Source organism: Antennarius striatus, chromosome 5 (assembly GCF_040054535.1).
Source record: "Antennarius striatus isolate MH-2024 chromosome 5, ASM4005453v1, whole genome shotgun sequence".
In the NCBI taxonomy this organism is placed as follows: domain Eukaryota; kingdom Metazoa; phylum Chordata; class Actinopteri; order Lophiiformes; family Antennariidae; genus Antennarius; species Antennarius striatus.
The window spans coordinates 8,218,308-8,245,000 of record NC_090780.1 but is presented as its reverse complement, the minus strand read 5'-3'; the positions used below and the strand labels follow the sequence as shown (position 1 = coordinate 8,245,000).

The window sequence follows — 26,693 nt, the reverse complement described above, 5'->3', positions numbered from 1 at the left end:
CACACCATATTTAAAATTCTTTAAACCAATAATAATGACTGTACACATAAAAATCTGAAATTTAAAGGTTTTGAGAAGAGAAACAAATAAAATTACCCTGAACTCTATGACATCCAGGAAAGAGTCATAGTAGCTTGCGGTTGCCGTCATGACTTCAGATTTCTGGCGCTGAATGCTGGTCAGGTTTTGCTGCAAAGGTTAAAAAATATATATATTTTGAGGTTAGATGGAGCAAGTAGTCAATTTTTCTTGTGTGTGAATTAAATACGTTTACTTCTTACTTTTCTGAGCAAAACATTTATCTCAAACATTTACTGTGTGTAATCACAGCACGGATACAATAGTTAGATAATTTCTTTCAGATAGAAATGCTCTGTCTTTACAATTCAAGGGTTTTGCCTTCTTTCGCAGCTTTTCCTATGTTGAAGATTTGATCGTCTCTTTTCCTGGTTTATTTTTGGAGTACTTTTTTTCCAAGTATTGTCTGTATTTCACTTCCTGTTTTTACATTGACATTTAGTTATCCCTGTTCAACCCTCTGCTTAACTGTCTATTATAGTTTTTTTCAATTGCTATTTTTGTTTATGACTCAGGGAGTCATGACTTCTTGGTATTTGGGGATTTAATGTCTGTGAACTACACCGGATTGTCTCTAAAACTTGAGGGTCAGTAGTACAACTGTTTAATTGGACATTTTCTCTACATTAGGAGATAACCTTAAGGGTAAGTGTTTATTTTTTCAGTTACTTAACGGGACTCGGATTCAAATTTAAAGTTTCTATAAGTGTCGCAGTAATTGCTTATCAGCAGCAAATATGTGTCAGTACCACAAACTCATAAATTCATCAAATAAGCAACACAGAACAACACATAATAATGACATTATCTGAACCGTGCTTACTATGTTTCCTCTGAAGTCAATGTTGGGGAATTTCTTGTTGATGTACTTGATGGCGGGCTCCATGCCTTTATCTGTCAGGATCGACGGTCGTGTCTTTGGCTGTGCACAGGTCTACACAGAAGAAATGATTAAGTTTGTAAGTTTCAGTTTCCTCTGGATTTTCTCATGCTGTATCTCACTCAGGAATATTTTAGCAGTTAAATCTTTTATTTTTATTACATCTTCATGGCCTGCTGTCTAGCAGGATGGGATCTTTTGAGCAGGGTGTTATTGCACCTTTTATTCAGCCAGTGGTTAGAATGATAACCTTGTCAGAGGTAAGTCAGTGAATCCTCAGACTAGATGAGGAGACTGTGGCCAGTAATAATGCTATCCATCCTCCTTCAACAGCCTCCATCAGGGTGACCTTGTGGGATTGTTAATGCCAACAGCTCCAGCGGGGTTGTTTGTAAGCTGACAGCAGCTCTCAGTTGTATTATCGGACTGTGAAAATCCAAATACATGCGTGTTCGGCAAATTGTCAGTGCGTCTTCTTTTCCTTTCGGCTTTTCCCTTCAGGGGTCACCACAGCAAATCAGTTGCTTTCATCTAACCCTGCTTTTGGCAAATTGTCAGTGCGTAAAGGTTTTAAATGCATCAAAGTATATTATTTTATATATATCTTCCCCTCAAAATACTTCCCAACGTGAGTACACTGGTTGGTGATAGTGGGCCAGTACCCAAAACACCTCATCAAGAGGAGGGTGCCATTTCATGCTTGCTACAGCGATATGTGTAAAATCTCTGAAGTCACCTTCTAATTTCTAATCATGCCATCTGATGTCTTCATTATGCTCTAACAACCCGTTAGATTCTGTTTTCACAGAAGTTCAGAATAGCTGTAGTTTGAGATGACTGACAGTACAGACTGACTTCCTGTTTGCACTTCCTTTTTTGACCAAATAAGTTCAGCTGCTGCTAGAAGATGGTGCTGCCTTTTTCTGCGAAGTCACTTGACACGCACAGCATTGTTTTAAACAGCAAGCAGTTGCTACACCAGGAGAGTTTCATGACTGAGACCTATTAGTGGGTTGTTATTGGTATTTCGCATCCAAACTGGGTTACAGACAAGTACTGTAATGAGTCTGAGTTGTTGGAACAAGTGCAAATGATGTTTATACAATGAGGCTTTTTTTCCCTTCTCACAGTTTTTTCTGAAGAAATAATGATCCCGGTATGAAACAGAAATCATAAATGAATAACTTATTGTACAGATAGACACATTTTGATCTGACATACCAGAAATATAACATGAAAACCTACTTCCTTATTTTTCACTTCTATTGACACATTACTACTAAATGTTCCTGTCTCTCACCTTCTTAATGTAGTTCATGCGTATTAGCACCCCATTCCCTCTCTCATTGAGGATGGTGAGTTTCTCAGCCAATTTCTGTTGGTAGTCCATGGTTCTAAAAACCCAGCAGCTCTCCCACCCTGTGAGCCTCGGCCTCCGGGTCTTGTGCAGCAGCTGAACCTTCAGAAGCAAGTGTACCCACAGCGTCACCCTGACACCAGGTCACATGGGGCTGGTGGGGGTGGAGTCACTGGCAGAATTGTCCCCATAAAATCTGACTATGAATATGACGAGGAAAACTATTCACTAGAAGTTAAAATAGAAAAATTCCCTGAAACTGAAAAAAGATCACAATAGTATTGTTTCAAGCCTTATTTGTTAGATTGGGATTTTCAGTTGTCTACACAATTTATTGTGTCATTACACACTTTGATTTGATGCTTGTGCAACATCATACAGGATATAATCTATAACTCCGTGAAATTAAATTACAGTAAGCGAAATTACACACTGTATGTGTCTGGAGGGGGAGGGTAAAGAAACGTGTCATAGAAGTTAACAAAATAATAGTGAAAATTAAATCACTAGTGCATATAGAATTAAACCGTATATTATTCAACAAACAGTAAGGAAATTTAGTACTGGGACTCAGATTCAGATCAGATTTGATCTAATAATAAAATCACCAGGGAAAACTCGTCGTCAAACAAACAGTGATCATTAACACAGAGACTGTAGTGAAGTGAAAAGATAGAGGAGGAGAAAGAAGAAGATTAAGATTTGATTTTTTTTTTATTTTTAAAATGTTTATTCATAAAAACCAATTTACAAGATAATCATGTTGACACAAAATTGAAAAGAGAATCACGCAAAAAGGAATTCACATCTCAAAAACAAACAGTGGTAGGATTTTCAACAGTACGGTGTTTACCGAATAAAACAAAACGTCTAACCTCTAACATCTAACATTTGTCAAACTAAAAACAATCTCTTTTCTCCATGTCGCCCCACTCCATTCCAACACAGGTTTAAGAAAAACAAAAAACAACATAATTCAAAACACAAATAATCGTTCTCCACAAACATGCTTTTGTCACGGGGTGCGAAAAGGAACCAAGTGCAGCACAAAGAGACAAGATAGGAGTTAAGTTCAACAGTGTTTATGTTAAGGCCAGGCAGAGTGGGAGTCGAACCTGGGTCTCCCAGGCAGCAGGCAGGCAGGTAACCGATAGGCCAGCAGAGCACGCTGGAGACACAATGGATCACTCCAGAGAAAGGGGGCAGGCAGGAGACGAAGTCAAGGGACGGAAGGCTAGTCAATTTACCGGGGCTGGAACAGGAGGCAGAGTCATTGGACAGGCGAGGGTCAGGTTTACCAGCACAGAGAGACGAGGCAGAATCCGTGGATGAAGGGCGGGTAGGTTGGCTGGGAGGCAGACGAGAGGCAGAGTCCAGGAACGAAACAGGTCGTGATCGGGCAGGCAATCCGTAGTAGAACGCTGGAGAGTAGGACATGGGTCAATTACAATCTGGCAGAGACTGAGAGTGAGACGTGGGTTTAAATACCGGACTGATTGCAGATGGGATGTAGGTGTGGGTGATCAGCAGGAGGTGCGGTCAGGCTGGGAGGTGGGACAGGGGAAACTGGAGCAGACTGCAGGAACGGAGTGATCATGACAGGACCCCCCCCTCAAGGGAATGGCCCTTGACGTCCCAAAAACCGACCCGGGGCGGGAGGCGGGGGAAAACAGGAAGGTGGGCTAGAATTCTTGGGACCCCGAGGACTCCATGCCCCCAGGGTCAAGCGCCTCCACCTTGGATGGGGCCTGTCCCCCGTGGACTCCTCTCGACGAGGCCGCCCACGGGTCCAAGGTGCTGGTTGCTCCGGGTGTAGGTGGTGGAAATCGCGCATCATCAGGGGGTCCACAATGTGGCGACCCGGGACCCAAGACCTCTCCTCCGGACCGTACCCTCCCAGTCCACGAGGTACTGCAGTCCGCGACCCCGGTGGCGGGAACGAATGATGCGACGGCCCGCGTAGACTGGTCCTCCTTCCACTTGGATGGCAGGAGGCGGAGGGGGATGAGCTGGGGACAGAGGGCTCTCATGCACAGGTTTGAGTTTTGACACATGGAAGGTGGGGTGAACCCACATATTGCGAGGCAATTCTAATCTTACTGCTGTCGGGCTGATTATCCTAGAGACTGGAAATGGGCCCACAAACCTGGGGGCCAGCTTTTTGGACTCTACACGCAGGGGAAGGTCTCAGGTGGAGAGCCACACCTTCTGGCCCACCTGATATTTCGGTGCAGCAGTCCGGCGGCGGTTAGCAGTGGTGGCATAGCGCTCCCCGGTGCGGAGTAGGGTGTCGCTGGCCCTGGACCACACCTGACGGCAGCGGCGGACGTGAGCAGAGGCAGAGTGACAGGAGACCTCGGCGTCCAGGGCAGGAAACAGAGGCGGTTGGTAACCATAAACACAGTGAAAGGGTGAGAGACCGGTGGTGGAGCTGGTCAGTGACTTGTGGGCATACTCAACCCTCACCAAATGGGAAGCCCAAGAGGCGGGCTCCCGGGAGACCATGCAGCGCAGAGCGACCTCCAGGTCCTGGTTCATTCGTTCCGTCTGACCGTTGGTTTGTGGATGGAAACCCGAGGACAGGCTAGCGGTCGCGGTGAGCGACAGAACTCCCTCCAGAATGCAGAGGCAAACTGGGGACCACGGTCCGACACCACATCCAGGGGCAGTCCATGAATGCGGAAGATGTGCTGTGTTATCAGTTGATCGGTCTCCTTGGCAGAGGGAAGCTTCGGCAAAGGAACAAAATGAGCCATTTTGCTGAACCTGTCTACAATGGTGCAGATGACAGTGTTACCTTCGGAGGCTAGCAGGCCGGTGACAAAATCAAGTGAGATGTGAGACCAGGGGTGCTGAGGTACGGGCACAGGCTGCAGGAGACCAGCGGGAGCCTGGTGGGACTCCTTGTGTCGGTTGCAGACCTGGCAGGCCTTAACAAAGTCCCTGACGTCCTTCTCCTGAGACAGCCACCAGAAACGCTGGTGAAGAAGGTCCCGGGTCCTGAGAGCGCCTGGATGGCACGCCAGTTTGGGTGAATGACCCCACTCATAAACCTCAGTGCGGAGGTCAGCTGGGACAAACAGGTGGTTATCGGGACAAGCACTGGGTCCCGGCTGGTCCTCAGTGGCGGCATGGACTCTTTCCTCAATGCCCCAGGTGAGGGTGGCAACCACGCAGGGAGAAGGAAGAATGGTCCCTGGTTCTGCCGTGGCCTCATCACCTTTCTGGAACTGCCGGGACAGGGCATCAGGTTTGACATGTCTAGAGCCGGGGCGATAAGAAAGGGAAAAGTTAAAACCGATAAAGAACAAGGCCCACCGGGCCTGGCGAGAGTTCAGGCGTTTTGCTGTGCTAATATATTCCAGGTTCTTGATGTCGGTCCAAACCAGAAACGGCTGTTTGGCCCCCTCCAACCACTGCCGCCACTCCTCCAACGCCAGCTTAACAGCTAACAGTTCGTGATTATCAATGTCCTAGTTTTGCTCGGCAGGGGAGAGGCGGCGGGAGATGTAGGTGCAGGGGTGGAGCATATGGTCGGAGATTGCCCTCTGGGAGAGGACGGCCCCAACCCCGACATCCAAGGTGTCCACCTCCACGACGAACTGCCGGTCTGGGTCCGGCATCTGAAGAATGGGGGCTGTGCTGAACGGTTCCCTGAGGGTGCACAAGGCGGCAGCAGCCTCGGGTGTCCAGGAGAAGGAGACCTTTGAACTGGTGAGCACAGTGAGGGGAGCCGCCACCGAGCTTTAGTTGCGGATGAATCACCGGTAAAAGTTGGCACACCCCAGGAATCGTTACAGTTGCTTTCGGGAGTCTGGTGTGGGCCACTCGGTGACGGCAGAGACCTTGGATGGGTCCATCTGGATCTTCCCCTGGGGAGATGCTGTAACCCAGGAAGGAGATCGATGAAGCATGAAACTCACATTTCTCAGCCTTGGCAAACATGGAGTTCTCCAGGAGTCTCTAGAGGACTGCCTTGACATGCTGAACATGCTCCTGGGTAGATTCGGAAAAAATCAAAATGTCGTCAAGGTAGACAAAAACAGAATCTGTTAAGCATGTCCCGGAGTACATCATTTACAAGCATCTGGAATACGGCGGGGGCGTTCGTGAGCCCAAAAGGCATCACCAAATACTCATAATGTCCCACAGGAGTATTGAAGGCCGTTTTCCATTCGTCCCCCTCACAAATGCAGACCAGATGGTAGGCGTTGCGGAGGTCTAGCTTGGTGAATACCCGGGCCCCTTGCAGGAGTTCAAATGCAGAGGTCATTAGAGGCAATGGGTACCGGTTCTTTACCGTGATGTCGTTCAGACCCCGGTAATCAATGCAGGGGCGCAGGGACTTGTCCTTCTTCCCCACGAAGAACAACCCAGCCCCGGCCGGGGAGGAGGAAGGGCGGATGATCCCGGCGGCTAATGAGGCGTTGATGTACTCCTCCATGGCCTGTCGCTCTGGCTGAGAGAGGGAATACAACCTTCCCTTGGGAGGGGAGGTGCCTTGGGAGGTCGATGGCACAGTCGTACGGCCGGTGAGGAGGCAAGGACAACGCCTTGGCCTTGCTGAAGACCTGCCAGAAGTTGTGATATTCCAGGGAAACCCCGGTCAGGTCAGGAGGGTCGGGGGCGGGTGACGGAGACAACTGAGGCGCCGCCACTTGACGAAGGCAGGTGGGGTGACAGGAAACCCCCCCCCACTCCAGGATGGTTCCAGCCTCCCAATTGACGTGGGGGTTGTGACGCCGGAGCCACGGGAAGCCCAGGACGAGAGGCAGACCAGGATGATCCAGAATGTGGAACTGAATGAGTTCATGGTGGTTGCCTGAAAGTAACATGGGAACTGGGGAGGTCTGGTGTCTGATGGTGCCCAGTTTGTGTCCATCCAAGGTTCGTGCAGGAACTGGCTGAGGTAGAGGGACCCGTTTAAGCTTCAGTTGCCGAGCCAACTCTTTGCTGATAATGCAGGCCTGGGCATCAGAGTCTATCAGGGCAACTAAGGAGTGGGATCCCTCAGGCAGGAAAAGACGGACCTGGAGCAGCAGTTTCTTGTCGGGGGGGGACTGTATCTTGGTCGAGCTCACCAGTATCTCCCCAATTAGGGGTGAGCTCGGCCTTTTTGCTGAACATGTGGCAACCATGTGGCCTCCCTCCCCACAATACAGACATAGTCTGGAGTGACGACGACTTTGGCGTTCCTCTAGGGCGAGGGAGGTGCGACCCAACTCCATTGGCTCTGACTCCTCCGATGGATGGCCTGTCAAGGGAGGTGAGCTGGGGGAGTTCCAGCCGAATGAAGCTGATGACTGATGTCGGACGGCCTCCTGGCGCCTCTCCTGCCTCCGGACCTGGATGCGGCGATCAATTCGGGTCGCCAGCTCAATGACCCCATCCAGTGAAGTAGGGACCTCGTGAGAAACCAGTTCATCCTTGATGTAACCCGCCAGGCCGTGAAGGAAAGTGGCAACCAGGGCCGTAGAGTTCCAGCCGCTCTGACTGGACTTGGTGCGGAAATATATGGAGTAACCTGCAACCGTCTGGTTCCCTTGGCGCCTGCCCAGTAGTCCCCGATCTGTCTCTGACCTGGAAGACCCAAAGCCAAAAACCTTGCGCAACTCCTCCGAAAAGAGCTGGAAGGAGGCACAGGCGGGAGACTGCCTCTCCCACTCAGCAGTGCCCCCAAGTCGTGCCTTCCCCATCAGGTGGTTGATGGTGAAAGCCACCTTGGCTTGTTCGGAAGCAAAGGTGTGGGGCTGAAGGGAGAACAGCAGGGAACAGTTAGTCAAAAAAGGACCACAGGTCTCAGGATTTCCTCCATACCGTTCTGGCATTCCCACCCGGGGCTCAGGAGCAAATGTGTCAGTGTTGGAAGGGCGGACCCCAGAGGAGATGGGTCTGGGAACGTTCTGTGCTGCCGTGCCCTCCGGTGGTGGTGGTGACCCGGTGCCGACCCCCATGACATCCAGACGGGCCAAGATGTTTGTGAAGGCAGCGTTGAGCTTGCTCTCCAGGGTGGAGAAACAGACATCATGCTCTCGGAGGACGTCAGTGACTGCAGTGTGGCCGGACACCTCTGGGGAAAGGGAGCTCGCACTGCCTGTGTGACTCGTGGAAGTGGGATTGTGTGCTGGGTCCATTACTGGCCAGATTGTACTGTCACGGGGTGCGAACAGGACCCAAGTGCAGCACAAAGAGACAAGACATGAGTTAAGTTCAACAGTGTTTATGTTCAGGCCGGGCGGAGTGGGAGTCGAACCTGGGTCTCCCAGGCGGCAGGCAGGCAGGTAACCGATAGGCCAGCGGAGTACGCTGGAGAAATAATGGATCACTCCAGAGAAAGGGGGCAGGCAGGAGACGAGGTCAAGGGACGGAAGGCTAGTCAATTTACCGGGGCTGGAACAGGAGGCAGAGTCGTTGGACAGGCGAGGGTCAGGTTTACCAGCACAGAGAGACGAGGCAGAATCCGTGGACGAAGGGCGGGTAGGTTGGCTGGGAGGCAGATGAGAGGCAGAGTCCAGGGATGAAACAGGTCGTGATCGGGCAGGCAATCCGTAGTAGAACGCTGGAGAGTAGGACATGGGTCAATTACAATCTGGCAGAGACTGAGTGTGAGACGTGGGTTTAAATACCGGACTGATTGCAGATGGGATGTAGGTGTGGGTGATCAGCAGGAGGTGTGGTCAGGCTGGGAGGTGGGTAAGGGGAAACTGTGGAGCACACTGCAGGAGTGATCATGACAGCTATTTACTTTTGTCATTAGTTTCTTCAATCTAATAACTTCTTTGCTTGTAAAAACTGGTTGGTGATGTCCATCTGGATTCTTTTAAATAAAAACAGATGTGATCCAGAAACATGTTGACGTCAGAAAAGAAATTTTCTACTTTTGCGAATCATATTTTTCTGTTATGGTGTCTTTCAAACTGTTGTCATTTTTTTTCTCAGAGCTACTTGTATCAGGAGGTGTTTCAGGTGTTTCTTTGGCTATTTTCTTTTCTTTATTCATTCTTATGTCAATGTGTTTTATTTTAAGAGCTATCTTTAATAATTTCTCTTCTATCACAATATCATCCCTTCCTCCTTTCCAGCTGAGACTCTACCATCCAGGAGGCTGTCTCTCTGGTCCCCTTAGGCTCCACCAAATCACTCTGTCCATGCTTTGTGCTGTTATCGTGTCCTACGTGTTATTCCACGTAGTCAGCGGTCTGCGACCCAGCGGGTAATGGAATCGAATACCAACAAGGCCGCGACCTTGGAGCCCGGGCCACAGTACCGGAGGCCGACACAGCCGCGTAAGAAGCTGCAACCAGCGGCTCCGTGGCTACCACAGTAGCTGGCCACTTAGTGGCCGAGGCCGCCGGCCCCCTTGTGGTCGCAGCCACCTGCCCCACGGCAGCCACCGGCATGTGTTCTCCCTCTCCCTCCGGAGTGTGGTGGATGAAAGGTTCCTCCCCCATGCATCAGAAACATTTTATGCTCTCACTGGTGACATAAACCTTGTAATCATAGTAATCAATTTTAAACGTGAGCGTGATGTTCAGCTCTTCATTGATCCGATCAGGGACCAACATAACCTGTCTCCATAAGGCGTAACGTGCCTGAGTGGTGCTGCCTACCGGGAACGTATTTATAGGAGTCAGGAGCCGACCATGTGGAAACAGTTCCCTCTCCAGGGCCTCGTCGCTGAGTTATGACGATGCTTTCAATATGATCACCTTATTAACTGTGTTAGCAAGGGGGAAGAAGGGGGCAGTTGCACATCTTTGGGCTACCATATTGCCTCCTAATCTCCGCATAAACCCCACAAACTGTCGAACGCAACTGTAATGTAACTGTAATGTGTCTCTCACTGAAATATGAATATACATACAAAAAAGCTAAAAAAAAAAACCAGGATGAATAGTTATGCAAAGACACCACACTGTCATTTATTCCTCTCACAAACTCCTAAAATGCAGGGCTTTGAACCAGAATATTTTGCCAATTGGTTCGTTCCGAACAGAAACAGAATTATAACGTTTCCGGTTTCGCATTCCACCCATAAAGTGACGTTCCTGAACCGTTTAATAACGTTCCTTGTAAATATAAATATGTAGGTGCCGTATTCTGTGTAACATAAGACGCGCTTAAAATCCTTAAAATTTCTCAAAAATCAACGCTGCGCCTTTTAACATTAAGCGTCTTATGTGTACACTGAGTTCCAAAATCTGTAAAAATGTGTTTGTGTGATTTTACTCAGCGATCCGCCAGATCGGCCACTGTCCACCGACATAGGACGTATTACATCACTACGTACGCCGGCAGCGATGGACCAATTAGAGGACATGACGCGAGGTTACGTCCAACACACCTCCAGTAGGTACCGGTATACAGTACGGTGTATGCCAGTACTGTACCGCAGGTATGCTGCATAACCGCATTTGTTTGGCTAAAGACCCCCGACAATGACGTCAGTGAAGATACACGCTTATGACGCAACATGTAAACTCCAGGCTATCAGTTCCGGTTGTTCCGGTTCACGTAGAGAGACCGGGTGGCTTTTTTCACGCTTAGCCATGTCTCTTGATCTGAGACTCCATGCACGCCCACACCACCGCTTCTGTCAAACACCACGTCAAGCGGCTGAATTCGGAGCTTGCCATCATCCTGGAGGATTAAAGAAAGAACTCCAACCCCTGGACATTGGTGTAAGCAGTGCCGAGGGAGTTACACCTCCACAATATGTGGTGGATTGTGGATCCTGGACTAACGTGTTTACTTCGACTTTTGTTCGATGTTTCCCAAAAGCCGGCATCATTACCGGACAGCCATCCGGAAACGTGACGGTCAGCTATAGTGACATTGCCGAGCTATTCAATGCAGACCGAAGATGAGGACTTCGAAGGATTTAGCACAGATTTATCAAAAAATAAAGAAATAAAAACATATTTTTAAAAAATGTCGGTGAATTTTTGTAAATTTAAATACGTAGTACAACACAGTGCAACCACAGTCATTTTTTTGCTTCCGTTAGCTAGCATTCTACGAACAATAAAGTGCGCCGTGTGTCCGGTTAAAGTACAAAAATAAACTCCGTTATCGAGACTGCGCCTCTTTGTACAATGAGCCGAATGGTGCGCAAAATACGGTAACTTAAGGACTTTTAAATTGGCAACTAAGGCAATTAGTTTATATACTATAGACTTTAATTACAGATATATCCCTAGCCTACAGTAAACAGTACCACAGCACTACACCACTGCTTTATGACAGTTATATCACTGTAGTTAAGGCTTATCCCTCCTACTTAGACACTACATGAAATAAGACAAGAATAACTTCCACCATGTCATTTATTGCTGAACAACAGATCTTCATTGTGCTTCTCCCATAGCTCAATATTACTACATAGCACTGGCAGTACGGGAACACACTGCTCTGAAATTGACTATAGCCAATGAGTTAATGTCTAAATCATACATTGTTAAGATTGACCTACTGCAGTGTTTACCTGTTATGATTAAATTGTGACTGGGAGACTGCCCTTTTCCTAACTGCTGCTGATAGCCTCTACTTCTCTCTGCTCTCATCCCGCGTCCAGTGAATGACAGGAAGTGAAACATGATGTCAAATATTTTTTTCAAGAACGAAAAAAAACGGTATTAACCGGTTTACAATTATTTTCTGTTGCGATTCTGTTCCGGAACATTAAAAAATATAAAAGTTTTCGGTTTCGTTTTCATTCCAGCCAAAATACCAAAAGTTTCCGGTTTTCGTTTTCGTTCCATGAACCGGCTCAAAGCCCTGCTAAAATGTAACCGTGGTTAAATTATGGTACACAAAAGCGAGTACAAACAAATAAAAAAAAGCAAAAACTAGAGTGATTAGACGTGCAAAGATGCCACACACTCCTTCCTTTTCTCAGATCAAGAGGAGGAAGAGGAATAAGAAGAAGAAGAAGAAGAAGAAGAAGAAGAAGAAGAAGAAGAAGAAGAAGAAGAAGAATTTTTTTGATTTTTGCAAAAACACTTTAATCTCATTCAAAAATTTTGCAGTTTTACATTAGATGAAAGCATTTAAGTGCCTCAGAACATCTTTTCCAAACAAACTTCAATCACATTTAACATTTAGAACATTTAGAACATTTAGAACATTTTACAATTTTTCATTAGATGAAATTTCAAAAACACTAAACACTCAAAAACATTAAACACCAAGAAACAAAGGGAAATACAATATAAAAATTAGTGCATTATAACAGAAAGTTTGCAAAAGTGAGGTGGTCATCAACTGAAGTGCATAGGACATTTTTGTAACACCAGATGTTCCTAAAGTTATTCAGGTCTTTTGTCAATTTATAGAAACCAAATTCTAGTTTTAAGCGACATCTGATGTTACAGCAAAAAACAGTAGCTGCTTCTTGAGCGGTATTGTTTTCAATTTTCCTCTTCCTGGTCACATGAATTGCAAGTTTTGCCTCCCCAGAAATAAAATTTAAAAGCTGCCACTTTCTCTGATTCGATCTATTGTACCCAGCACCGTAGATGAATTTCCTGATACTAAATTTTTCATTGAACAAGTTAAAAACATTCGTTAGAAGAGTAAAGAGCACTGCAAGTCTCCCACACTCACTGAAAGTATGAAAGACTGTCTCCTGAAGAGGACAGAAGGGACACTGGCTGGACACCGCAGGGGCAAAAACAGAGACAAAAGCATTTAAACCGACGGCACCATGCAAAATCCTCCACTGGAGGTCGGCTGTTTTTTTCTTGAGGGGAGGTTTGTACAGAAGTCTTCACTGTGGGTCAGGTCCATTTCCCGTCATCTTGTTGGCCCAGGTAGTAGGTGCTCTGTTACACAGGTTTTTCTTGTTGATCACTTTTACACATTGTTTGTACAGTATTTTTTTGTTGGCCGTGTGCAGGCTGATCTGTCGTTCATCTCCGAGGAGAGGACCCTCCAGTTCTCCAAACAGGGGACTGATGTGGACCTCTGGGAAAGGATCTTTGCTGTCTGGTACAGTGCCTGTACTATAGTCCAGGAGGAGGCTTTTCTCCTTCCAGGAAAGTCTTTGCCTCCACAGTTGTAGCACCCTCTGAGCCACCCTGGTGGACTGGATGTTCAGCAGGGAGCTCACAGCCTGGGCATCCGCCAGCGCAGGCCCGGCGTTGTCTACCAGTTGCTGGAGGGTCACGGTCCTGGTTCTGCAAAGCGCTGTAGACAGACCAGGTGTGGCTCCACTGCAGACGTCCAGCCTGGCCCCATGCACTAGTGGTTCCCTCAGTAACCAGAACAAAGAGTCAGAGCTTTTTCCTGGGCTGCTTTTAAAAAAGGGCCCACGACTTAAAAACACCATGACAAAAAGGAGGCAAACCATTTAACTTTAGAAGCTTAGAGTCCATTAAAAACAGTGCAGCATCCAGGTCCAAGTGGCTCACTCGTCTGAATATGCAGCCGGCCACCTCTTTCCACGTCAGATCCGCTGGTCCGGTCAGAAACCGCTGGATGAACTGTAATCTGAACGTGGCTGTTCTGCTAGCCAGGTGGATGAGGCCCTGTCCCCCCTCCTCTCTTGATAAAAACAACACTCCTTGAGGCACCCAATGCAGCCCATCCCAGAAAAAGTTAACAAGTTTGGTCTGGATTTGGGCTAGAAACCCTGATGGAGGGTCCATACAGGCCAAGCGGTGCCACAGCTGCGAGGCTACCAGATTGTTTATCACTAAAACTCGACCTCTGTACGACATTCTGGGGAGCAACCATTTCCATTTTTTAAGTTTCCCTTCTATTTTGTCAATGACGCCCTCCCAGTTCTTCCTGGTTGTTGTCTCATCTCCCAGGTACACACCGAGATATTTGAGACCATCAGTCTTCCAACACAAGTTTTGAGGAAGAACCGGGAGGTTGCCATGCCACTCGCCAACAGCAAGGGCTTCACTTTTGTTCCAGTTTACTTTTGCAGCAGTTAAAACATTGAATGAGTTTGTCAAACCCACCAGAACATTAATATCCCTTTGGTTTTTGATAAGAACAACAACATCATCAGCAAAGGCAGATAAAAGAATGTTTTCTCTAACACCAGGTAAAATCAAACCATTGATGCTTTTGCGAATTTTACAGAGGAGGGGCTCCAGAGAGAGTGCATAGAGCATCCCAGACAGGGCACAACCCTGCCGGATGCCCCGATGCACCCCGAAGGGGGCACACAACACATAACACATAAACTTCAGAATACTCTCAACGTCACTGTACAACACCTTGATCTTGGCAATGAACTCGGTGCTGAACCCAAACCTCTCCATGGTTGTCCAGAGGAAGCTGTGCTCAACACGGTCAAAAGCCTTTTCCTGATCTAATGAAATGAGACCAGCGTTTATACCCAATGATCTGGACACCTCCAAAACATCACGAATTAGGTAGACATTGTATGCCATGGACCTGCCAGGCACACAGTAGGTTTGATCCCGGTGGATGACCTGCTCCATAGCTCCCCTCAGCCTGGTAGCCAAAGCCTTGGACAGAATCTTGTAATCGGTGCAGAGCAGTGACACAGGGCGCCAATTCTTGATGTCCTGCAGATTGCCTTTTTTAGGCAGAAGGGCAACGACCGCCCTCCGGCAGGACAGTGGCAAAGAGCCTGAGGATAGACTTTCGGTGAACACTTCCAGCATATCACATGCTAGAATGTCCCAGAAGGCTGTATAGAACTCAACCGTTAGACCATCGATACCCGGAGAACGTCGTCCCTGCATGTTCTGCAGGGCAGTGTGGAGTTCCTCTAACTCCAGCGGCCGGTCAAGTTGTGAATTTGTCTCCGTGGAGACTTGAGGTAGCTCTGCACAGAACTCCTCTAACAGTGGCTGGTTTTCCCGGTATTCACTGTCATACAAAGATGAATAAAAACTCACAGCTCGCCTTCTGATCTGTCCAGGCTCTGTCAGCTCCTGTCCTGTGTCAGACAGCAGGGAGTGAATCACGTTGGTCTGTCCATGCTTTTTTTCCAGGCCGAAGAAGAAGCTAGAGGGAGCATCCATCTCGGTGATGTTTTGTACCCTGGATCGAACTAGGGCACCCTGTACTTTAGTATCCAACAGGTCGGCTAAAGCCATTCTTTTGGACTTGAGGATTTCAGTACACCTCTGATTTCCTGTGGAAGCGCTTGTCTCCAACTCCACAATTTCAGCCTCTAGGTGTTTCATAGACCGGCAGGTGTCTCGTGTGACGTTCAAAGTATACTGTTGGCACAGGACTTTTATCTCTGTTTTGCCATAGTCCCACCACTGGCTAAGAGAGGTAAAATCAGCTTTTCTAAGTCTAAAAGTGCTCCAAAAATAACTGAAGATCTCTCTAAAGCCTCTGTCCAAAGCTAAAGTTGAATTAAAATGCCAGTATGCACTCCTAGGTAAAATATTTCCCATCACAACGCGACATGAAACCAGAGAATGATCAGTATAAGCAGCTGGCATTATATTACAGTCTTTGAAAGCATTGAAATGGTGTTTAAAACAGTAAAAGCGATCCAGCCTGGCTAAAGACACCCTGCCTTCTGTCAGGTGGGACCAAGTGTACTGTCGGCAGTCTGGATGCATCCTCCTCCACACATCCACTAGGCCGCGAGAAGAGACCAGCCGTTTCAGAGTGTGTTGGGATGCTGGGTAAGGCTCCGCGTGGTTACGGTCTAACATCCCATCCTCAGTACAGTTAAAATCCCCACCCAAAATTAAAAAGTCTTCCGAACCACAGCTATCTAGCTTAGCTTGTATTATTTCTAGAAAGCCCTTCCTTTCTGCACCGTTTGTTGGAGCATAAATATTTACAAAAACCAGGGTGCGGTGTTCAAAATGTGCCTTTACTAAGAGACACCTCCCCTTTACGACATGCTCGATTTCTAGAGATGTTGGGTTAAAAGTTCTAGAGAACAAGAAGCCCACTCCACCACTCAGCGTGGTGTTGTGGTCCAGGATCACCTGTCCCTCCCACTCCTTCATCCAGTCCACCGCATTGTTGTCATCACTGTGTGTTTCTTGTAAAAACAGAACATCAATAGTTTTCCTCCTTGCTGTGTCAAAAATTAGTGCTCTTTTCCTTTCCTCTCTGGCTCCATTTACGTTTAATGTCCCCACTCTAAAATAATCCATGATAAGGGAAAAAGTTAAAAGTACCTTAAAGTAGCTACACACAGACAGCCCTATCAAACCTCAGTTGTTTGCGGACTTTACTCATTTTCTTTTTGAGTCGGTATATCTCTTGGTCACTGAGTTCTGATGTTGCTCTGTTTTGAATAAGTTGTTTTGCCGAATTATAAAAAATTAATTTATCAGGAAAAAACTGTTCCAGGTTCAGACCTTTCATACCTTTAGTTTGTTGTAAAAACAATTTAAACATTTTTTCAGGGTACAAATCGTGGTTTTGACTGGCAGTGACTGGAGTGTGTCACTGCAGTCAGACATACATTCATCACTGTCACTACTGTCTGGAACACTCGGTGTGTTCTCTAGTCGACCAGCTTTACGTCCGTCAGGGTCAGATAAGACATTTTTGCGCTTACCGCGGCGCCTGGCAGAAGCAGGAATCCATTCAGACTCACGCTCGTCTGTGATATCTTCAGGACCTGTCTGGTTTCCTGTCTCAACATTCTCATTTTTATCACCAGTCCCCTGTTTTAATCACCAGTCCCCTGTCTCTTGGTACCTACTGCACTTGTCACCACCTTAGTCTCACCCAGTGTACTGTCCTCACCCAGTACACATGCCACCTCCATCCTCTCACCTATTTTTCTCACTACCTCTCCAGTCACCCCCTGTTCACCTGTCAGCCCCCCATTGTCACCCACCGCAACTGTCGCGTCACCCATCTCGCTGGGCGCCGCCCCACTCTCACCCATCTCTCCACCTGCTCTCTCAGCCACCCTGCCACCGTCCTCACTTGTCCCACTTTCACTCCGCCCCCTCACGATACCGCTGGTTTTCACTGCTCCTACCTGCATCTGACTCTCAGTCTCGCCCCTCGGAGCATCCCTCTGATCCGCGCCCCCGACGCTTCGGCGCCGCGGAGCCGGAACGGGACGCCACGGAGCGGCGGTGCGAGCCGCCATGTTACCGGGACCCGGAGCATCGCCGGCGCGTTTCGGACAGATGCTAACAATGTGTCCCTCCTCTCCACAGCCAAAACACTTCATCCGAGAGGAAGAAGAAGAAGAAGAAGAAGAAGAAGAAGAAGAAGATTTTTTTTTTATTTTTGCAAAAACACTTTAATCTCATTCAAACATTTTGCAGTTTTACATTAGATGAAAGCATTTAAGTGCCTCAGAACATCTTTTCCAAAAAAACTTCAATCACATTTAACATTTAGAACATTTAGAACATTTTACAATTTTTCATTAGATGAAATTTCAAAAACACTAAACACTCAAAAACATTAAACACCAAGAAACAAAGGGAAATACAATATAAGAATTAGTGCATTATAACAGGAAGTTTGCAAAAGTGAGGTGGTCATCAACTAAAGTGCATAGGACATTTTTGTAACACCAGATGTTCCTAAAGTTATTCAGGTCTTTTGTCAATTTATAGAAACCCAAATTCTAGTTTTAAGCGACATCTGATGTTACAGCAAAAAACAGTAGGTGCTTCTTGAGCGGTATTGTTTTCAATTTTCCTCTTCCTGGTCACATGAATGGCAAGTTTTGCCTCCCCAGAAATAAAATTTAAAAGCTGCCACTTTCTCTGATTCGAAGAAGAAGAATATCTGATTTTTGCAAAAACACTTTAATCGCACTCAAACATTTTACAATTTTACATTAGATGAAAGTGCTAAAGTGCTTCAAAAATACTAAAAAACCAATAAAAAGAAATACAATTTAAAAATCAGTGCATTATATCAGGAAATTTGCAAGACTGAGTTGATCATCAACTAAAGTGCATAGGACATTTTTGTGACACCAGATGTTCCTAAAGTTATTTAGGTCTTTTGTCATTTTATAAAAACCAAATTCTAATTTAAGCAACATCTGATGTTACAGCAAAAAACAGTAGCTGCTTCTTGAACAGTATTGTTTTCAATTCTCTTCTTTCTGGTAACGTAAATTGTGAGTTTTCCCTCTTCAGAGATAAAATTTAAAAGCTGCCACTTTTTTTGATTCGATTTCTTGTACCCAGCACCATAAATAAATTTCCTGATATTAAAATTTTCACTGAACAGATTAAAAACATTCGTTAAAAGAGTGAAGAGCACTGCAAGTCTCGTACACTCACTAAAGGCATGAAAGACTGATACTGGCTGGACACCGCAGGGGTGAAAACAGAGATAAAAGCATTGGAACCGATGGCACCATGTAAAATCCTCCACTGGAGGTCGGCTGTTTTTTTCTTGAGGGGAGGATTGTACAGAAGTCTCCACTGTGGGTCAGGTCCATTTCCTGTCATCCTGTTGGCCCAGGTAGTGGGTGCTCTGTTATGTTTTTCTTGTTGATTCCTTTTGCACATTGTTCGTACAGTATTTTTGTTTTGGCCATGTGCAGACTGATTTCTCGTTCATCTCCGAGGAGAGGACCCTCCAGTTCTCCAAACAGGGGACTGATGTGGACCTCAGGGAAAAGATCTTTGCTGTTTGGCACAGTCCCTGTACTATAGTCCAGGAGGAGGCTTCTCTCCTTCCCGGAGAGTCTTCGCACAGTTGTAGCACCCTCTGAGCCACCCTGGTGGACTGGATGTTCAGCAGGGAGCTCACAGCCTGGGCATCCGCCAACGCTGGCCCGGCGTTGTCCACCAGCTGCTGGAGGGTCATGGTCCTGGTTCTGCAAAGCGCTGCAGACAGCCCAGGTGTGGCTCCACTGCAGACATCCAGCCTGGCTCCATGCACTAGTGGTTCCTTCAGTAACCAGAACAGAGAGTCAGACCTTTTTCCTGGGCTGCTTTTAAATAGGGCCCATGACTTAAAAACACCATGATAGAATGGAGGCAAACCATTTTACTTTAGAAATTTAATTTATTGTTAGGAACAGTCCCTGTACTATAGTCCAGGAGGAGGCTTCTCTCATTCCCGGAGAGTCTTTGCCTCCACAGTTGTAGCACCTTCTGAGCCACCCTGGTGGACTGGATGTCCAGCAGGGAGCTCACAGCCTGGGCACCCAGAAGAAGAAGACAAAGAAGAAGACAATTTTGATTGAACTTTTAAAGTCATGTTTATTCCTAAAAGTCGAACAGAATCCAAGAGATTCATTCAAACAGGAACTCACATTTCAAAAACCAATAATATAATATGTGGGAACATAAGCAAAATATACGTGAATTAAAGTTCCTCACTCAACACAGAACATAAGATACCTCTGATACACCATAAGTTCATTAAAGTGTCTAAATCTTTCATGGCTCTGAAATAGTTAAAATCGATTCTGATTTTTGCTTGACACATTCTTCTCAAAATGGTTTTTGCACTGCAGTCAGACGAACCTTCAACCTTTTTCCTCCTACTTAGATAAATGTGCTTGCCCTAGAAGAAAGTTTAGAATCTGCCAATCCTTTTTTTTGATTCTTCCTACATTTCAAACTAATAATGTATACCTGTTTGTCAAAAACACAACCAAATGAGGGAAATGTTCTCTCTAAAAACAGAAACAGATTGTCGAGTCTCTGGCAGTCTAGGAAGCAGTAAAAAAACAGTTTCTCTGAGAGAACAGAACAGACAATTTTCTGACAAATTTGGATTCAAAAATGTAATAAAACTGTTGATGGCCACAGTGCCATGTAAAATCCTCCATTGGAGATCCCCGACCTTCTTTGTTAACAGTAGCTTGTAGAAAGACTCCCAGGAAGGGCTCAAATCCATCGCCAGACCAATTTGAACCCTTCATAGTGTGTCAACCTGATCTTTAAGTTTATCGTTGTTTAAAATCTTTACCATCAATTTATACATGACACAGAGTCGTTAGAGCAAAGAGAAAAATTCTCTACGGGGAAGGGATCAGCGTCATTTGGGTCTAAAAGGCCTGTACAATAAAAATCTATCAAAGTCAGTTGCTGGGGGGTGAGCTCCTCAACAGGCTTTTGATGAATGTCACTGAGGTCACTCCCACAGCAGAGGACAGAGCAGCTGCGTCATCCAGGGTGGGTCCACAAATCTCCACCACACATCCAACAGTGGAGATTCTAGCCGTGATGAATTTGGACTCCACTGATGCTCCTGCAATAGTTCTTATATTAAAAAGTCCTCTGATAACAGGTTCCTTTAAGATCAAATGGAGTGATTTTAAAATCCTGTGGTCTGTTCTTGGACCAAAGTCCCTAGATTCAAAAAACATTCTGATAAAAACATGGAAGATCTTTCAACATGGAAAACATGGAAGGTCTGTCTCCAGTGTTTCCTTACCTATTATTTTTCACTTGCTCTTTCTTGTATCAGTGTTTTTTCTTTTAGAAGCTAATTTAAATAATCCTTCATCCATTAATATATCATCCTCATCTTGTCTCTCCAGCAGAGACTACCACTTTTGCAGCAGTCTCCCTGGTCCCTTCAGCCTCCACCAAACTATTATTAACATTATCCATGCATTGTGTGTCTGTCACCTGTACAACCTTTGTTCCATCACCCGTGGCCTCTGGGTTGATGGCCAGCAATTCAGCGGGGGAATTGGAAGCTCACAAGGCTGCAATTGTGAAACCAGAACCGCAGCACCGGAATCCGCTGTTTAACCTTTGTTCTGTCACCCATGGCCTCTAGGTTAATGGCCGGCGATTCAGCGGAGGAAGAAGAAGAAGAATCAACCTTTTTTAACTGACTGGACAAGATATGTTGCATAGAAAATGTTACACTGTAGATTTTGGCTCAATGAAATGTCAGTAAAGTGCTTGCTTCAGAAATGAACCAATGAAATGAGGTTCCAAAGATACTGTGATATGTTCAAGAGCCTAGTTGTCAGTATGTGATATATTATAATATTTTGTAATGCAAATCTATGGTGATGAATGTTTCCCACTTTTAGATTTGTGATACTCTGCTCTTTCTCTTTCAGTATAAAAAAGCTCCAGTGAAAGACAGCAGAAAGGTACAGATATTATTTCTATTATCAAGGACAGCATGCAATACTTAACAACATTCAAAACAAAAAGCTAGTCCAGTTTTTGAAGACGATAAATGTTTACATTTTCTTCATTTAATGTCATTCTGATCTAGTGCCTGTGTGAGCATGTGATGGGCTGAAGTGATTTCCCTGATTGAGTGTCAGTGTCTCAGTTGTTCCAGGAACTGAATTGTCCCAAATCCCAGTCTTGCATTTTAAAAGGCAGATTTTCCCAGGTTCTATGATATGTCCTCTCTCAACTACTGGCCAAACTGCCTGCAAAAGTGTTCTATTTTAAATGCATTTGAGAGTAAATCTTTAGATGGAAACAGATTCTCTGTAGCATATTTTATTGGGAGCTGGGAAAATGGAAGACTTTTTGGAAGTTCTTGTTGTGTCATGCTGTGTCAGAGTTCCCTATGGCCAGATGCTGACTGTAGTCCATGGCTCAAAAGAAGAAGAAGCACCTCTCCCATCGTTTGAGTCTCGGTCTCCGGATCCCTTGATGTGACTAAACCGTCTGAAACAATTGTGCCCATAGCCTCACCCTTACACAAGGGCACACTGGAGTCATTATTGCAGGTGGAGCCACCATCCACTTGCTGCATATCAAAAGGAAAGTGTGGATTAAATGACAATAAAATATTCATAGAAAAAAAACCTATTTAAAATGTGAGTGTCCTAAAATTTTCAGTTCAGTCTCCGCAAACATTTTATTATCTAATGCATTATATTATATGCAATACAGTATATCATGATGTAAATGTATGGTAATGTTTCTTGCCTGTGAATTATTATGTATACAATTACAACTGTATATTTCCACTTACAATGTAGAAAGAAGTCTGTGAAAGACAGTAGAAAGTATAAATCTAATTTTTGCTATTCCGGCACTGAGTGTGAAACTTCTACCTATGAAGTAACATGGCAGTAAAAAAAAAAAAACACTAACATGCAGGAGTTATGAGATCTGTGACAAAAACACCCCTGCCACCAGTAGATGGCACTATTTACTACCTGAACCCTTGTTGCTCAATGAATGGGGACTCAATTATTCAATACAGTGTATGTGGTTTAAACCACATACACTGTATTGACACACACACTAGTCACACACAGCAAACCTTGCTTGTAAATTCAGTCCAGGCTTGATCTCAATTAGAAATTTAATTTCAAACAATGTAAATAAACTGAAATGAAACTCTGTGTTTCATAATGTTTTTGATGAATGTTATTGATGCCTCTCCTGGTAAGAAGCAGGACAATCACATTAACTCTACATCAAGCACTGTTAAGATCTCTTAAATCTAAAGCTATCAAGTATTGTTGACATTAATACATTAGTATCAGGTTCAATGTGAAGCACTGTAGAGTTTCTTCGACAAAACAGTTGCCTCCATCTAACTCTGTTTTCTGCATCCTCTTCTCTCACACCAACTACCTTCATGTCCTCTTTCACTACATCCATAAATCTCTTCTTCGGTCTTCCTCTAGGCCTCCTTCCTGGCAGTTCAAAACTCAGCATCCTTCTACCAATATATTCACTATCTCTCCTCTGGACATGTCCAAACCATCTCAGTCTGGCCTCTCTGATTTTATCTCCAAAACCTCTAACATGTGCTGTCCCTCTGATGTACTCATTCCTGATCTTACTAGCGGAAATCCATGGAAATTCCACAATTAAACAATAATATCAGACTTTGTTATCTTTTTTCTCTTTGCTGTCACAAGAAAACAAACTGCCGTGTCTGACAAAGTCGTAACGGCTCCGTGTGTGTGGGACAGACAAACTCGAGGACAAAGGCCACTTCGGGGTTACGGTCCAGCCATCCGGATAGATGCCAGCTTTCTGAGTTTGGTCCTGGTAAATAAAGTATCTCCATATGACATCTTGAGGTCCGTCACAATCAAAGAATATAAAGAATATTGGCTTCTGACGAAGCCAAAACGGTTTCATAAGTGAGAGACATGGACAGATGTGAAGACCAGAGCTAACTCGGCTAGTGGCCCGAACTTCTGGGTAGATGGAAGAGTGACAGTATGAGGTTTTCAAGTGAGCTTATTCAAATATATAGATGGGGAGATCCATCCTGGTCACTCCCAAAGAGAACCTCAGCATCTTCATCTCTGCTACCTCCAGCTGGTCTCACCACAGTTTTGTGCACCTTTCCTTTCATTTTAGTTTAGACTTTAATTCTTAACAGCGTATACTTGACACAATCTGAGAAAAGCCTTGGTTTATGTTAAGTTAACTCTTAGACAAAATCTGTTTATCATTTCCAAACCTGCGGCAGCTAAGAGCAGTAGACATGCTAATAAGGCTGTCTGGGAAAGCAGACAGGAGGATGTGGAGGTGGGAGGAGTGGGGGTGACCAAGGAAGGGGTTTGGTAATCGACGGGTCCAAACTTTAGAAAACATCTTGGCTTCCCAAGTAAAACTTTTGAATTCTTACCTTGTTCATGATGACAGAAAGAGGTGCAAGAAGCTATTTGACAATTCCAGAAACTCGTACCAAATGCAGTGAAGCTGCATTTGAGACAGCTGCTGCCACTGGTGTGTTTTGTTAGTAAGAACGGAGATACAGTGTGTAGTGGGCTATGGAGTAAAAATATTTATCAGACCATTGGGTTTTGGGTGATGGCTTATGTATGTTTGTGAACAATTTCGCAGAAAGATTTACACACAGAAGCGATCAACATAACAGCCGTACACAACAGTTGTAAAGATGTCAAGATGTAATCTACAATGGATGCTAGCTGTATAGTCCACCTAAACTTATTAAGTGAACAACTAAACAGGTCTAAAGTAGATAAAACTAGAAAAGTGAACTGATAAGATGGGCAGTAAAGCAAAAGGTGACTTCTTCCAGTCTGTACGTGAAGACTCAGGAGAAGAAAATGATAGAGGATGAGGTTGAGGGTCAGGGGAAATATTCAGATGTAGCAGATTATAGGGTGCTGTAGTAATGAAGTTTACGTATTAATTGAAGTTAGCAATCTGAATTAGATTCTTTATACTTTAGGTTCCCTCGACTTACTCTTTTACCGTTATAAGGATTATAATTTTCACTCTGCTAGTGGCTTCAGAGTGTGTGTTTTAATACCCGTCACATCTCAGTCATTCAGGTCATGGTTATCCAAAAGCTGTTGAGTCGATCCACTGGACGTTAGGAAAGTTCTTGAAGACGTTTCGTCTCTCATGCAAGAGACTTCTTCAGTTCCTGAAGAAGAGAAGAAGTGAAGAAGTGAAGAAGTGAAGAAGTCTCTTGGATGAGAGACGAAACGTCTTCAAGAACTTTAACGTCCAGTGGATCGACTCAACAGCTTTTGGATACCCTTCACATCATTGTTATCCTGTTTTGGTTTACTCTTTGGTTTTACAGTTGTTTTTTTCTAAACAATATAATCATCTGTACGGCATTGGTTACGCACCTAACAACAAATAAGCTAGCCATTGGTGAACATAGATTTGTATTTAGGAACCCAAGTGCTGCATGTATCAGTCAGGAGCTGGTGGAAACCAAACAGAATTTGCATATTATACAGTATTTACCTTCGTACAGAAACCAAACTCCAAATTATGTTTCCCACAATAGCAATCCTAGAATTTGGCAGGGCCCCAGGAAAAAAAAAACATTCCGGCCTTGTTTGTCCTTTTTTTTTTTTTTTTCAGGAAGTGTCAGGAGGCATTCAAATTAACCATATCCAGCTGTCATAGCGAAAAGGGGCCCCACATAAGCCTGTTTTGGGGCACTGAGCAACCACTGCATAACGTCTTCATGGAACATCTAAGGAGCTTAAGTTGTCGTTGCAAACCAATATGAGTACCTTGCCCCCTTTCCCAAGACAATCAAGTCCCCCTCATTTTTGAAAGCATACAAATAAATTTGCCGAGCTAACTGCTTGCCAAATAACACTTAGCTATACTCAAACTGTTGTACAACCATAACATTGACCACAGATTGGTAGTATGAGTAACAGTTTCATTTTGCTGGTTATCAGCAAAATGAAACTAGGGTGCATTTGAGATATGAAAAAAAAAAGTACATCAGATTAATGCTCAATCTAGGGTCCTTAAGAAATCAATAAAAGATTTAGCATGAAATAATTCTTATAAAAGTCACACATCTGACAAAACTATTGTTGCAACAATGTCAGATTGTTTCTTACTGTGTCAACAGGAGCAGGACAGATCCATCATGTGAAAACAAAAGATGTTGATGGACTGCAATGTACTGCCAAAAATACAATCAATGTACACTACAGAATGGTTTACAAGCATGATAGGGGAATAAATATTGCACCAGGGTGTATCACAACTTTCTTAGCCTTTGGTAATATCAAAGGATTTCTCGTCAAGGAAAATTGCAGTAATTTTGCCCCCAGCTACGGGATCCTGCGAAGTGTGTAATTACACATTTAAATTGTAAAACATGTTAGAAGAAACAACATTCTTCCTTGGCACGTTGAAACATGGTTGGAAATACGAAAAACAGGACCCTGAAGATAATAAACAATCCTGATAAGAAGTATTAAATATTGTTGGCAGGCAGCATCAACATACACTGTAAATCTGAAGTTTCCTTTACTGCTGAAAGACATTTTGGGTTGAATGTGATGAGTGAGAAAGGTACACAATCAGATTAACATGACTTATAATTATCTCTACAGAATGAGACTCTTTTTATTTGCTTTGCAGGTAAATCCCAAGAAGAACAAGCATTTTCATTACTATTATTTTGTATATGTCAGAAATCATCTCTGCTAGAACGACGTAAATGGTTTAGTCTGGCATTATGTTAAACACAACAGTAGATTCCATGAACAAACATCTGAATAGGTTTAACATTAACCAATTCATTAATTAATGTAAATTTATCAATTAATATACATTACAAACCCAGTATTCAAAGCAGTATTTAGTTTCTGTAAACCCTTAGCTATGAGGATTTGAAAGTATTAAGTAAAGATGTTAATTGTGAAGAACTGTTCTTTAAAATATAAATGTCCTTTCATGTAATTTTTTAAAGTGTCTAGTTTTGCATTGTCAACGTGACACAGTATTTGCACACTGAGTCTGTAATTTTCTTCCCCAAGGTTTGCAGTTGCTTTATTTCCAGAGAGTGGGATGACAGCAGATTCAAAAAGATTCAAATGGAGAACTGAAAGACTGAAAGATTGTTAGAGAGACAGACAAAGAGAGGGAGAGAGAGAGGAAGAGAGATAACCATATGACCCACATGACCTGACACTACTTTCCTAAAAGCCAGGAGGAGTGTAAGTGCAGGTCACTTATATATGCAATTATCCTACTTTAAGCGATAATTGCATACCTTTGTGCAATGAGG

General features: G+C 44.6%; 1 protein-coding gene and 1 long non-coding RNA gene across 3 annotated transcripts in view; one reads left to right on the top strand and one right to left on the bottom strand.

Annotated features, from left to right (window-relative positions):
- The window catches only part of nckap1l (NCK associated protein 1 like), a 34,969-nt gene extending 32,546 nt beyond the window's left edge, over positions 1-2,423 (bottom strand). For both annotated transcript variants that reach the window (XM_068314957.1, XM_068314958.1), the window contains exons 1-3: positions 2,259-2,423; positions 902-1,012; positions 97-189 (exon numbers count right to left, since the gene is read on the bottom strand). In XM_068314957.1, coding sequence (XP_068171058.1) covers positions 97-189; positions 902-1,012; positions 2,259-2,348 — 294 coding nt within the window. In that variant the 5' untranslated portion in view covers positions 2,349-2,423. The remainder of the gene's footprint in view (positions 1-96; positions 190-901; positions 1,013-2,258) is intronic.
- LOC137595111 (uncharacterized) overlaps positions 604-26,693 on the top strand; it is a 29,968-nt gene continuing 3,878 nt past the window's right edge. Inside the window, exons 1-2 of the long non-coding RNA XR_011035385.1 lie at positions 604-723; positions 21,298-21,330. This is a non-coding gene — a long non-coding RNA (uncharacterized lncRNA). The remainder of the gene's footprint in view (positions 724-21,297; positions 21,331-26,693) is intronic.